General features: G+C 41.4%; 1 protein-coding gene across 1 annotated transcript in view; it reads right to left on the bottom strand.

Annotated features, from left to right (window-relative positions):
• The window catches only part of LAMA4 (laminin subunit alpha 4), a 145,574-nt gene that overhangs the window by 87,335 nt on the left and 43,906 nt on the right, over positions 1–14,333 (bottom strand). The window contains exons 3-4 of the mRNA XM_082474319.1: positions 10,104–10,228; positions 3,690–3,770 (exon numbers count right to left, since the gene is read on the bottom strand). Of these exons, the coding sequence (XP_082330445.1) occupies positions 3,690–3,770; positions 10,104–10,228 (206 nt within the window). The remainder of the gene's footprint in view (positions 1–3,689; positions 3,771–10,103; positions 10,229–14,333) is intronic.

The raw sequence follows: 14,333 nt of genomic DNA, 5'->3' as shown, positions 1-14,333 counted from the left end.
CAAGGCAACGGATGATGTCGTTGCAACTGAATGGCTACCTGCAATGTGATGTGGTAGAGGACTGTCTGAGTTCAGCATGCATGACCTGCCCTGTGCTGTGTCATGACTCTGTGTGCCTCACTGTCATGTCATTCGGCCTCCAGTTGTCTGTAATGTCTCACTGACACACCATCAGCCATTATTTTCTCCTCAGCTCTGAGGCAGATAGATCCCCCTTTATTATAAAATGGTACTTCAGAAAGTCCAGAACATGTTTCAATGAACTTTTTTCTCAAGATTATCACTGAAATGAAACACAAAATTAAGAAAATACTCACTGAGAACCCATGAACCTCCACAAATATTTCCAAGGACACCAGTCAGTGGCTCTTGAGCCCCAGTTTGAGAATCACTGTTTCGTGTTTTGCGGGTGTGATATTAAAGGTTGAAATAGAGCAGTAGTTCACAAGTCAGTGAGAGGATTGGTGTGAGAACCCAACGGGGAATCAAAATATGGGTCCCCAGGCCTCACCTGAGAGGTCTCTTTTCAGTGGGGCACGGAGGGGGTGGGGGAGGGCTAGGGAATCCAGAGGTTTCCAGGAGATACTTACACACAGTCAGACTTGAAAATCACCCCTGATTAAATGATCTTTAGGTACAGAAACACCCAGAGTGTTCTTGTTTGAACTAACGAGATAGATATCCATGCAAATCAGCTGCATATTTTTCAAAGATCTTGTGGAGAGATCTGAGTTTACAAATTCATTGAAAACATATTAGATGAAGTTTAATTGGGACAATTTAACAACTTGATGATTAAACTCAAAACAGAAACCCCCTCTCAGTCCCAGAGTCAAACAAATCAAAAGCAGTTAAGGCCACCTCCTGTGGGATGATCCAGTCCCTCTATGGGAAGGAAACCACTCCTTTCACTACGCTTTTGAAGAGCCTCTGCTTGCCTTCTCTTTAGCTTTTCATTTTTTCTGTCTTGCAATGAATGGTTTTCAGGTTTGTCTCCTCCCCTAGCCTTGACTTCATTGAGGACAAGAGAACATGTCTTAGATGTATTGCATCCCTATCCTTCCCACCAATCTGTTTGTGTGGTCATTTCTATTTTGAAAAAGAGTTACCTGGATTGTCAGGTCAAGTTTTGATGTAAAAGACCTCAGTGGATTCTTTTTAAAAGAACAGGGTGAGAGGAAGGGTGGATGGGAAAGAGAAGGAGAAAAGAAAGTTGCTCAAAGTGATCCTCCCCCAATGCAGATGAAAGGCCTTAGAAGGGATGCTTACTTCCAGCACCTTTGTAGATGCAGCCTCCTGTCAAAGGGAATCTACTTAACAGACTAACCATTTTTCTCCCCATATCAGAAGTTCATCTAATTCATTAATTGTCAATGTTTAAAATAGGAGACTCTTAGAAGACATTCGGGAAAAGCAGAATGGGAGAAGAATCCAGATTTTTAAGCCAAACTTTCCAAATCCTGGTTCCACCACTTAGCAGTGATGTGACTTTAGATAAGTCACAGTTTCCTCATATGCAAAATGATAAAATACGACCTCCTCTCAGGGTAGTTATGAGGCTGAGAGAGGACATAGGAAACAATCAATAAAGGGCACTATTTCTAGCTAAGGAAACAGATTCAGGAAAATGAGCCAGCTTGTCCCAAGCACACATTATGCCAGCAGTGGCAACAGGACGATAGGCACAATGACTCGTACTGTTACCAGTTAATTTTTATTGAGCATTTATTAAGTGCCAGGTGCCATACTAAAAACTTCACAGTATTACTCACAACAGTCCTATGAGGTGGGTATTTTCATTTTTTCCTTTCTGGAGATGTGGAAATAGCCACTTAGAGATCAAATAACTTGCCCAGGAGGATCATAAAGGGCTGCAGCTGAGAGACAGACTCAGCCAGGCTGACGCTACATCTCAACACTGCACTTCCACTTCCCAAACTAGTGCTCTCTCCTCCATCCTATCAATCCAGGCCCAGGCTAAGCAGCAGATCTGACTGAGCCTTGCTGATTAATGGCAGGTTCCAGGAGCCTCTGATGTGGGCCAGGGGATTTATCATCTACAATGCCACGTGTGAGGTGGGCATGATGTCCTGTGCCAGGCCCCCCACCGTCGCTGACAGAACCCTAATCCGCACCCCTGTGTGATTTTGTACGACTGAGCCCTTGGGGCTGAGATTACTCACTTCTGGAGGAACTTGCATTTGGTCAGCAGGACTCTATTTAAGGCCATTAATTCCCCTTCAGGAGCCATACAACACCCATTAGCTGGTAATATTGCTCAATCCTTATCCGACTAAACTGAGTTAAACCTCAGACACCGAGGAGAAAAATCTCCATCCCTGGCTGATGGACAATCCTCTCACCCTCACTGAGCCAGATAATGAGTAAATCAGGTGGCTCATGTTCCTGGGTCCCCAAATAAGGAAATACAGAAAAAGCATGTCACCAACATTAATCAGCCAAAGGTCATCTGATCATCTCTAGATGTCCCTCCTAAAAGATGACATTCATATGGTCCCTCAGCTTTCACTTCCCTGTTCTCTTATAGTAAAAAGGGGGAAAATCCCACAGCTCTTTAGCAAAAGAATTATCCACATTTTGCACATTTAATAATCACAATAACAATGCCCTCAAAATACAGAGATTTTTCTATGTACCATAGACACTGTGGCTTTTTAAAAAGAGTTCCAGAGCTACACTTTTAGAGATGGAGGGTGTTTTCCTCGGAAATGAGATGGTATTTAAGGTTTACCTTTTAAGCCTAGGCTGAATCTGTGAGCCCCACCCAGGGCAGTAAGCAGCGTGCTGCGGTGAAGTGAGCGCGCTGCAGATGTGGGGATGCGGGACTGTATGTCTGACCGGTCCCTTCTGGCCCTTCCCTCCCTGTCTTGAGGACACCACACATCATTGCACTGCCTAAACACAGTGGGGAGGATATTAATGGCATTTATGTTAAAAATAAAAAGGCCTCTCTGTGAGACTCTTTCAGTGAAAGCCCTTTTACTTAGAAAGCTGTGAGCAGCTGAGGGAGGATGGGAAGCGTCTTGCCAGGAATCATTCAGTGGGAGTCTTGCACCCTTGCTTGCCAAGGCCATTCTTGTTTGAGCAAAGCCCAAAGCAACTTAAAAAAGAGTGTTAGGTGTAAATACCAAAAAGGGATTCAGAAAATCCAAACTCATGGAATTAGTTTACTTTTCAGGAGAGGAGACGGTATAAAGAATAGGTTAAATAATAGGTTTGTGCTTTTTTTCAATGTATCACTCTAATAACTGACCAGTTGATAAAAAAGGAATCACTGAAGAAGACTTTCTCTCTTTCTCTCTCTCTTTTGGACATTAATTGTACTACTGGTTCTCAGTGAGAGTGAGAGAGAGAGAGAGAGAGAGAGAGAGAGAGAGAGAGGATTGTTACCAAAACCATCTCGAGAATCTCTTCAAAATACGCATACTCATTTTTCCTCTTTCCTTGCCCATTTATCCTGAGATGTAGCCCTGGACGCCTAGGGAGCATTCTCATAGCTGTATATGAGGCATGGGATTTGGGAACGCTCCCCCAAGGGGTTCTGAAATGCTATCTCCCACTCCCTCTTCTTAAGATCTACTGAACGAGAGAATGGCAGAGCTGATGAGTGTAAGAAACAGGAAGTTTCCTTTGACCCCCATAGCACATAGTGACTTTCAGTAGCCTACCTTTCACAGTTAGGTCCAGCATAGTTTTCTTTACAAATACACCGAACAGCTCCATTTTTCCTATAGCAGGATTCTGCAAAACTGGAATTGAAAGAGAATATCAAAAGTCAATTCCATACATCACTGAAGAGACTGTCTTAACTTTTGATTTTGATTAGATCGTCTCTACCTTGGTCCCCTCAAGTTCAAATGGGTACAATCATTTGCTTCAGTTAAATTAAATCTTCCTCCTTTCAGGAGAGCTCAGACTATCAGGCTCAGACAGAAAATGACACACCACTGGTGACACCATTTCCCATGTCTACCTCATTTATTTTTCCATAGAGGCACTTTATTATTTTTACTTGAAACAGTGGGAATTTCTAGAACATCAGGTATATGTGTATGTGTGTGTGTATAAATATATATGTATATATTTTTTAATGCAAGTGTAAAACACATATCCTAAAGCTAGAGTAAAATAAGTAAATTTTACCTGTGATTTTAGATTTCTATGAGAATTTTCTCTTATTCCTACCACTTTCTGTGTATTCACTTGAAAGTTTCCCTCTTTGTTTCTGCACTAGCTCTCTTTCACTCTTCAAGGTCATGAACCAATTCTAAACTATGCTTTATAATCTCCACAAAACCTTAATTTCTTTCATGTGTACCTTAAAGATTGGGAATAAAGGGTGCAGGGACTGGCTCAGCTGATCAAAGTCATAAAGCAAGTACTCAAGCAAGAAATAGGACCCATAGTAAAAGGATTCTGCTTCATGAAACCCACTCTCTTGATTCTTCTTTTTTTTGATAATAAAAATTAGGACACAGGACAGAAAACAAATAAATATATTGTTTCAGCAGAATAAATAACTATCTTAATTATGAAGACAAAGGAAATGGAATACTGTTCTCCATGTTTGGAAAATTCTACCTACACTGACACATGAATTCATCCCCATGAGGGGGGTGTTCAACATTTTTAAGACTTTTAAATTAGTTTTGGCTTAGGTACTGTACAATCCACGGAGTGTGGCCTGCTGTTCTCACATTCCTGCATGTATCAGCAAAGACCTAAGGGTCCTTGGAGGAAAACAAATGGATATGCTTGCTTTGTGTGAAAATATTTATAAAATCAATCAGAAAACAACATGTGCTTCTCAGTGAAAGGTAGTACACACAATTTATTTTCTCTAAGAGTTTGGTTAAAAACATTCCAATGAATTACATTTCTTTGGCATTTACCCTTTATTTTGCTTGTTCTTATTCCTCAGCCTACTTAAAGAAACTATCAGTTAAGTGTCCAGAACATGAACAAACCCACATGCATGTTTCTTTGAAGATGTTCCACCCAGCAGCCCACCCATGGCTTGAAGGAATGAAATATCTGCCTGGAGTTGTCTGCTTTGAGCTAATGTCCTACAGTTTCAAACAGATGACATTTTCCTTGTTTGGAGCAATTATTAGTAGACATGGAGGATGTCTGGCCAACCCTAAAATAAATAAATGAGCTCTGTGCAAATGGTCCCTGGGAATAGCTGTGTGACTATTGGTCTTGGTGGAGGGAGACTCAGAGGCAGTAGAGCCACTGAGGGTTCCTTTTCCGTTTTCCATCAGCATTAATTGTTTATATTTTGCTTAGGCTAAAGTCTTTTTTGGGCTAGGGAAATGAAAACACTGCACCTTTCTCAGCCCACACTAATAACCATGGTGCCCTCTCCAAGTGGAAGGGAGTCTTTTGTTCTTGGAAAACCCTCAGGGAACTTAAAGGAAAATAGACTCAGCACTCTTTGTTTGCAAAACTCCCTCAAGCATCACTTCCTTGCCTTCTGATGTGGCTATTGTAATATCTGGAGATTCAAATTCCGGGTCTGTAGGCTCAACTTGCGTATCTTTCAAAGTGTAATTCAGATTCCACGCTTGGTGCCTTTCTGATATCTCAAATAAAAGTCCTAGCACTTTGATTTTTTATAGAAAGTAGAAATATGAATTTTAAGAAAAGCTGAAAGAGGTAGTGGGGAGTTTGATTTTTTATGATATTTGATTAGTATTTGAGATTAGTTAACTCAGTCAATAACAAGGCCAGATCAAAGACTAGCACTTTATAGGATCCAGGCAAATCTGTCCTGTTCTATGATCACACACTGTCCCCCCCACCCCACCCCACCCCACCCACGCTTTCTGTATCCAGTTCTCTCCCCCAAGGGATTCAGGAAGTAGAACTATTGCCACTACAGAGAAAGCAGGTCTCTTCCACCCTTCCCAATTCCTCCACACTCCCACATAATGTTCTTTACTTATAGGTCATATATTTTTGCTTTTGTGTTAATCTTCAGCAGGTTTTTCCACCTCAAATCTGTCCTCTAGAGCAGGAGTCCCCAACCCCCAGGCCAAGGACCAGTATGGGCTGCACAGCAGGAGGTGAGCAGCGGGCAAGCGAGGGAAGCTTCATCTGCCGCTCCCATCGCTGGCGTTACCACCTGAACCATCCCCCGCCACCCCTTCCATGGAAGAATTGTCCTCCACGAAAGCAGTCCCTGGTGCCAAAAAGTTTGGGGACCACTGCTCTACAGACTTCAGCTTTTACATCTGTGAATATGTACTGAACTGCACAGCCTGTTCCTTAAGTCCCTCAATTGCTCTTTTGAACCTGGATCCACTCACACAAGCAGAGAAAGAACATGGGTGGAAATGGTGATTCTTGTTGCCTATAGAAACTACCTGTGTTTCCTCTTTCCAGACAAGAAGCTCATACCTGATTGGCAAGTTTCTGCTTCTTTTATCTGAAAAAGTTAACAGTCTTCAGAAGAGCTTCTTGATGAACTAAGATACTGGATAATCTGGCTCAAAGGTAAAAAGGTCATTTGCTTTAGAAGCTGCAAAATATTGCTGTAATCTCATCTATTTTAATGAAGGCAGGAGTTTTTAACTGTTTTATTCACAACTGTGACCAACAACCAGTACATGATTGGCACATAATAAGTGCTTGATTAATATTTGTTGATTTTATGTAGACAAGACTTCTCAGCCCATAGGAATGAGGCTCCAGAAGACTTATATCTCAAGGCATTAATGTCCTATAATTTAGATAAGGAAGTCTTGTCATATGAATGGTGCAAAAAATACAAAATTCGGACAATACAATGAAGAATTTGGGATTATCTTTCTAATTCCTCTGGTAGTTTCTAAAGAAACTGCAGCTCTAAGCTTATAAAGCTGCTTTGAGCAGGTGGTGCTGTATAACATCTTTGTTTATATGGGAAAATGAGTGAAACCTGTTATTAGAAAGTTGGAGGTTAATATAGTTAACAAAATAACTCTACCACGGTAAGGGAGCAGCATGCTAAACACCTCATCAGATATGGTTAAGACTCATGTTTTAGAGTAGAATCTTGTTTTTTAACATCTTTATTGGAGTATAATTGCTTTACTATGTTGTGTTTGTTTCTGCTGCATAAAAAAGTGAATCAGCTATATGTATACATATATCCCCATATCTCCTCCCTCTTGCATCTCCCTCCCATCCTATCCCACCCCTCTAGGTGGTCACAAAGCACCGAGCTGATCTCCCTGTGCTATGCTGCTGCTTCCCACTAGCTATCTGTTTTACATTTGGTAGTGTATATATATAAATGCTACTCTCTCACTTCATCCCAGCTTACCCTTCCCCCTCCCCATGTCCTCAAGTCCATTCTCTATGTTAGAGCAGAATATTAATGAACAATTAAAGAATACACCTAGATGAGGCAAAGGGAGCTCATAAATCAGGACACACTTGAATGAAAATAATAGAACACAATGTTTTTTTCCACTCTCACTCTCAGTCCCATCCATTTTGCACACATTATTAATACCACTGGACATGAAAAATCACAAAGCAAAGGCTGAGACAGTTTAATGGTTTCTAAAGAAAGATGGGGCTGTAAAACATCTGACTTCTTCACTGACTGTCAGACTCATCAGAGGATTTGAACAAATCACAAGCTATTAGGTGAAATGTTAGGTGGTACTGGTGTTCAATTAAGGGAAAAAACATTAGGGGGAAATTTGGTTGTCATCTCTTTTCTCTTTATAAGAAAGTATGTGTGATGATATCACTTATATGTGGAATCTGAAATATGACACAAATGAACTTATCTACGAAACAGAAACAGACTCATAGACATAGAGAACAGACTTGTGGCTGCCAAGGGGGAGGGAGGGATGGAGTGGGAGTTTGGGATTAGCAGATACAAACTATTATATACAGAATGGATAAACAGTTCCTATTGTAAAGCACAGGGAACTATATTCAATATCCTGTATTAAACCATAATAGAAAAGAAAAAAAAAGAAAGTGTGTGTGTGTGTGTGTGTGTGTGTGTGTATGTGTTTGTGTGTCAGGCATTCAGGCCTTTTAAAAATTATTTTATATGCATTATTTAATTTTTACTACAACTATCAAGCAAATATTACATCCAAACACTTAGAAGAGTGCCTGACATAGAGTATGCAAAATGCGTTAGAAAAAAATATAAAGTATGTGTTCAGTAAAGCCAACATCTACATACACCTTTCTATGTGTGAGGCACCAACCCAAGTGCTCCACATGTGCTATCCTAATCCAACTTTGTGAGGCAGATCCTCACACCAACTCTTATTTACTAAGGAAAAAACTGAGATCCAGAGCAGGTTAAAGGAATCAACAAATGAAGCTAGCATCTGAATCTAGTTTCCTTGACCCGAAATCTCATGGAAAGTGAGACACAGAGAGAAGGGACTTTGTCTAAAATAACACAGCTATAATGTGCCAAGGCAGAGATATGAACCTAGATTTTTTACTCTTTCCACTTGTGGGATAATAAAAAATATATATTTGATTTTTGTCTTGGTTCCTGGTACAGAGTTCCTAAAATCCATGGAATTTCTTAGTGACATGACTGTCTTTTGTTATTCATAATGAGTCTCTTTCAATTTTTCAATTGTATCTTTTTTTTTTTTTTAAGGCTTTTTTTTTTTCACCAGTGATTGAACCATGCCCCCTGCAGTGGAAGCGAGGATTCTTAACCACTGGACCACCAGGGAAGTCCCAACTGTCTTTGAGTTTATGCTAATGAGGTGACTTGATGGGTCCCTCAGTAGCTTCAGGATGTGGGCTGGTCTGCGGGAGGAACCTACTACTGTAGTAGGGTTCCTGTAGTAGCGTTGGAATTTTCAACCCCATCCCTCCCTCCACCTCATGGAAGGGGAGAGGGGCTGAAGATTGAGTTCAATCACCAATAATTCAATCATGACTATAATGAAACTTTGATAAAGCTCGGAACAACAAGGTTTGGGGAGCTTCTGGGTTGGTGAACCCACAGATTTGCTGAGGGGCGGTGCGCCTGGAGAGCAAGTGCACAGAGGCTCTGCTCCCTCCCATCTCCCTGTCCATACCACGTCCCTGCGTCTCTTACATTTGGCTGGTCCTGAGTTGTATCCTTTGTAATAAAACTGTATTTGTAAGTACAGTGCTTTCCTGAGTTCTGTGAGTCATTGTAGAGAATTATCAAACTTGGAGAGGCATTGAAGGGACCCCTGAATTTGTACTTAGCTGGGCAGAAATGTGAGTAGCCTGGGACCCCAACTTGTGGCTGGCTTTCAAAGTGGGACTGAGCCTTTAACCAATGGGGTCTGCACTAACTGTAGTGGTTAGTGTCAGATTTGATTAGATTGTAGGACACCAGTTGGTGTCAGAGAGTTGGAGAACTGGTTGAATACTTGTAAAACCAAACACCACTACATCATTTTAATTCTACATTCTACATTTTTAAGCCAATAAAATGGCTAGTCATGACCTAACTACTGGATTTATACATATATGTGCCTGAAAAGAATCCCATTATTTCCCTTAAGATGCATGTGTATTGTCTTTAACTTCTCACTCAGGAAACACAGCCAGAAGTGAAAATTAGTTTTCTCAGATATCTTCTATGAGCTGACTGGTCTAAAGCACATCTGCTTATCTGTGTTCTATTTCTGACTGAAAGCCTACTTAGCCGCCACATGTAGAAAATGTCTGCTCTGTGGGAGCAGGAGAAACACTACCACTGAAATGACAAATTATAACGTCTGTTGGCATCACCAGTTGTGATCTCTCTAGGTCAAGGGATGGCCAAGAAAAGATGAGACTAGCCTTGATTATAAAACTTGGGAAGCTTCACTGACTTCTGTGATGTGCCCCGTCCCCACCCCCAATATTTAGGGAACAGAGGCATCACCTATGCTGCAGTGCTTAAGCTTTCCTGAAAGTGGATTTAGGCTAGAAGACTTTCCTACCTCTCTCCAGTCTCATTGCAACGTGAGATACTCAATTCTGACTGTGGAAAAACCTTAGAGCTCTGTATAGGGAGAAAAAAAAGAAAGAAAAACTAAGCGGATAAGTGGTAGAAGAGACCATCTTCCTTTCAGACTTACTTGGCAACATGAGGCAGGGGGCAGGCGCACGGCTGGCAGACGCGGGGTGCTCCCCTGATGGCATCTCCGATATAACCATCGAGACATTTCTCACAGTGCTCGCCTGTTGTGTTCCGCTGGCAGTGCTGTAAGACAAAAGATAAGAAAACTGACAAGGACACAGTCAGAAACTTTATACACAGCAAATCTGGGAATCAGGCAGTAGTTCAAGCAAAGGGGATGCCAGGCCTGACAAAATAGACGGTGTGCGATGGTCCTGGTCAGCACAAAGGAGCCACGCTGGCCCCAGTCAATGCTACAAAGTGCGGACAATGGGGATGACCTCCGCGTGTGCACTAGCAGCCTGGGGACTCTCTTCAGAGTTTGTGTGAAGAGGGGATTATTCTTCAGTTACTCATTTCAATTCAGAATGATAATCAGAATGATCAAACTCTGGATATCCTAGAAGCATCAGTTTACTGACTTGGAATAAATATGAAATGAAAAAACAAATCCGCCCGGGTAAGCACCAGGGGGAACACTTTAAGAATTTATGGGCTTGGGACTTCCCTGGTGGCCCAGTGGTTAAGAATCCGCCTGCCAACGAACACAGGTTCGTTCCCTGGTCGGGGAAGATCCCACATGCCACGGAGCAGCTAAGCCCGTGCGCCACAACTACTGAGCCTACATGCTGCAACTACTGAACCCGTGTGCTTAGAGCCCGTGCTCCCCGACAAGAGAAGCCACTGCAATGACAAGCCCACGCACTGCAATGAAGAGTAGCCCCCGCTCGCCGCAACTAGAGAAAGCCCACGCACAGCAACGAAGACCCAACGCAGCCAAAAATAAAATAAATAAATAAATAAGTATTAAAAAAAAAAATTTATGGGCTTGGAAGAACAAAATGTGTCTGAATAAAGCATAAATGGAGTAGAAGGTAGATAAAGAATATTCTGCTAATGGGTTGATATCTTGGATAATGATATACAAAAAATAGTAAGCAGGTTTATTGTGTGATTCTTCCATTTGTGGTGGGGATAATTGGATAAAAAGTACAAAACAGTTGATTCTTCTGCCTAGAATGTCTGTTTATCATTCAAGATCTGCACCAGGCCTTGAGAGCTTCAGGATTCCTTCCTGATGCCCCCCTCCCCGATCCTTCTCTCCTTCCATTGCCCACATTGTACTGTTATCATCTGCTCTGAGCTTCAGCAGCGCTTCCTTCCACACTGCGTCTCTCAGCATTATACTGCCATCAACTTGAATGGAGCCTGTACTCAGCAGCTGTTTGTTGAACTGATGGATTAATTTCTCACTAGTCCTCTGGAAGAGTCAGTGATGCTAGTCTACTGATATTTTCTCCAACTGGAAATGACTGGATTGCACAAGGCAATTCCAGTAGCACTACGATATTTTCAAAGATGAAAAGAAGACATCTATATTCACCAGAGTGTATAAAGTTTGAATAGGCTTTTCAGTGAAAAATTGTACTGTTAGAATTAGAACGCCATTGAAGAGGCACCCTCCTGTTTGAGCAATTCCCTTAGTAACATCTATGCATGAGAACTTCAACAGATAACTTTGTTTAAATAGGGCTCTGTGGAAGAATCTTGGGGAAGGCAAGACGGAGTGACTGTAAGCTCAACTCTGAGTTCTTTATTTTGTCTCTATGTTCTATGTTGAGGTTCAAAATAATAGTGAGGTCCTGCTCAAAACATTTTATCTGGATTAACTAATTTAATTCTCACAATAATTCTAAGGTAAGTTATTATTTTTTCCCCATTTTACAAATGAATAGAGACACAGGGAGGTTAAGTAAATTGCCCAGTGTCACACAGAGGTAGGTGTGTCTCAAAAGTGAGATCTGAACTCAGGCAATCTGGCTCCAGAGGTTAGGCTGGAAACTCCCATATTATACTGCTTCTCCAGTGTGTTAGAGAAAAGCCTTCTTTCCCAAAAGAGTCATAAAATGACTGCATTAGAAAGTGTCAGACTGTTTTACTAACAGTTTGAGTTTCATATCAAGAACAACACACTAGACAAAAGGGAGGAATCCTGATGTGGGCCACAGCTATTGTGGTTGAATGCCCTTTGGGCATTTGATCTGCCATTAGATGTGGACAGTCTTTGGGTCCTGATTAGAATTACGTTAACAGAATAGAATTATTGATAAGAGGCTAGTTCAGACCACCTGACAGAAGAGAAACTGAAAAATAAAGTATGATGTGCAGACAACAGGATGTTAACATATTTCCCTCACTGTTCTTAATGCTGTATCAAGTGCTAAGTCAACCTTCAGTAAATGTTTGTTGGAAAGAAAAATGAAGGAAAAAGTGGGAAAGGGTGAATTAGCATCTGGAGCAAGTAAAGGAAATTAATATGCACCCAAAGCCAGCTCAAAATTGGTGGCAATCTCTCATCCCAGGGAAAACCAACGAGCCTTACCCAACTACCAGGAATCTAAGCCATAAGCAATCTGGCAGGGCAGCTCTAGACTGGGGTCAAACTTGTCTGAGTCCTTGTTGGACAGATGAAGCCTATCTGTGCAGAAGAAAACAAGCCTGTTGTAAGATGTTAGACCACTCTTCATGCCTGAAGAGCCTATTTAGCTGCAAAAATGAGCCAATTCTCAATTCTGTCACCTTACAACTCATGGATGCTTTGGATTCCTTGTCAGGGCACTAATTCTTCCATGGCAGCCACAGGGAGCAATTACCCTCAAGGGCAAAAAGCCTCCAAATCACTGTGACCTCTAAACGCTCAGAGTGCAAACACTGACTCTTGTCATCTGCCTTCTTTTAAAGACTTAGTTATGAAATTCCCTAAAAGGCAAATGATGCACATTCTGGGAGATTGGCAGGGATAGTGCTGGCAGCAGGGACAGAGGACCCTAGCTCCTCCATTTTCTAGCTGGTTGACCTTGAGCAAGTCACTCGACTTTTCTGGGTCTCTCTGTGTGTAAAACGAGGATCTAGCTGAGACGGTCTATAAGGTTTCTTCTAGCTCTGAAAATCTTTTACTCTGAGATTGCAAACATCCTTTACCTTCATTGCTCTGCCATTTAAAAAACAGAAAGGAAAAATGACAGCAATAAATAGTATGCTGTTGTTGGGGTGGGGTACAAGTTTATTTTTTAATGAAACTGACCCCACTTAAAAATGAAAAAAGCATTCTGAATTTTTGGCCAGTGGTTAAGAAAGCTACATCTAGATAATCAATTGCACGTTAAGTGTCAGGAATGACATTTGGGCACCAGCTGTGTCTCCTTCATGTGAAAAATGGAGTCTCTTGACGACTCGGCCACAGCACCAGCATAACGTGGGAAGAAAGCCTAAAAGGATCAGGTTAGTGGCTGGTCACAGGCTTCATGTGTGACTACAATCTATCTAGACCTGTGGTTCTCAAAATACGTCCAGGGAAGTTAAAACTATTCTCAAAATAATACTCAGGTTTTATTTCTCTTTTGCACTCTCATTTCTCATGTGTGTAAGGTGGGGTTTTCCTGAGGCTACGTGACAAGGAGATACCACCACAGATTGATGCAGAGGCAGATATGACATCCAGCTGCCTTCCATTAAGCCAGACATGAAACCTATTTTCAATTTGTAAAATATGTTTATATTTTTAAAAAACATACTGTTTATGTTAACATGTAATGGGTTTATTATTGTTCTTTTCAAATAGATTAATAAGAAAATATTATAAAAATTTTCCCTTTTAAATTTCAAATGCAGTAAACATGAACAGGTATAATCCACATAAACAAAAGCTCTTTGGCACCTTGAGTGATTCTAATGAGTGTAAAGGGCTCAAGAGACAAAAAAGTTTGAGAACTGCTGCTCTGTCTAGATCAGAGCTTCTCGGACCTGTGTGCACAGAATGCACTGGGGATTTTGTGAAAATGCAGATTCTGTTCAGGGTGTCTGGGTTGGGCCTGGGTTTCTGCATTTCTAACAAGCTCGCAAGTATCACCAGTGCTGTTGGTCTAGACTATACTTGAGAAGCAAGGGTCTCAATGGAAACACCTCATGTTGGTAGCACTGTTTGCTAGTTACTCAGCACTCGGCCCAAGCCTAAGGCTCTAGAATAACAAGACAGTGCATTTTACTGCAGTAAAGGGGACCCCAGTGTCTCAAATTATAATATTAAAGATTTTTGCTTTTAAGTTTGTTATTCATTCACTTAAACCTGGATTAAGCTGATATCATGACAGACAATGAGCTGTGACGGTTACTAAAATGAAGAAGACCC

This window comes from Balaenoptera physalus (assembly GCF_965194825.1).
Source record: "Balaenoptera physalus genome assembly, chromosome: 9".
NCBI classification, from domain to species: domain Eukaryota; kingdom Metazoa; phylum Chordata; class Mammalia; order Artiodactyla; family Balaenopteridae; genus Balaenoptera; species Balaenoptera physalus.
This window is presented reverse-complemented; position numbering and strand designations above follow the sequence as displayed.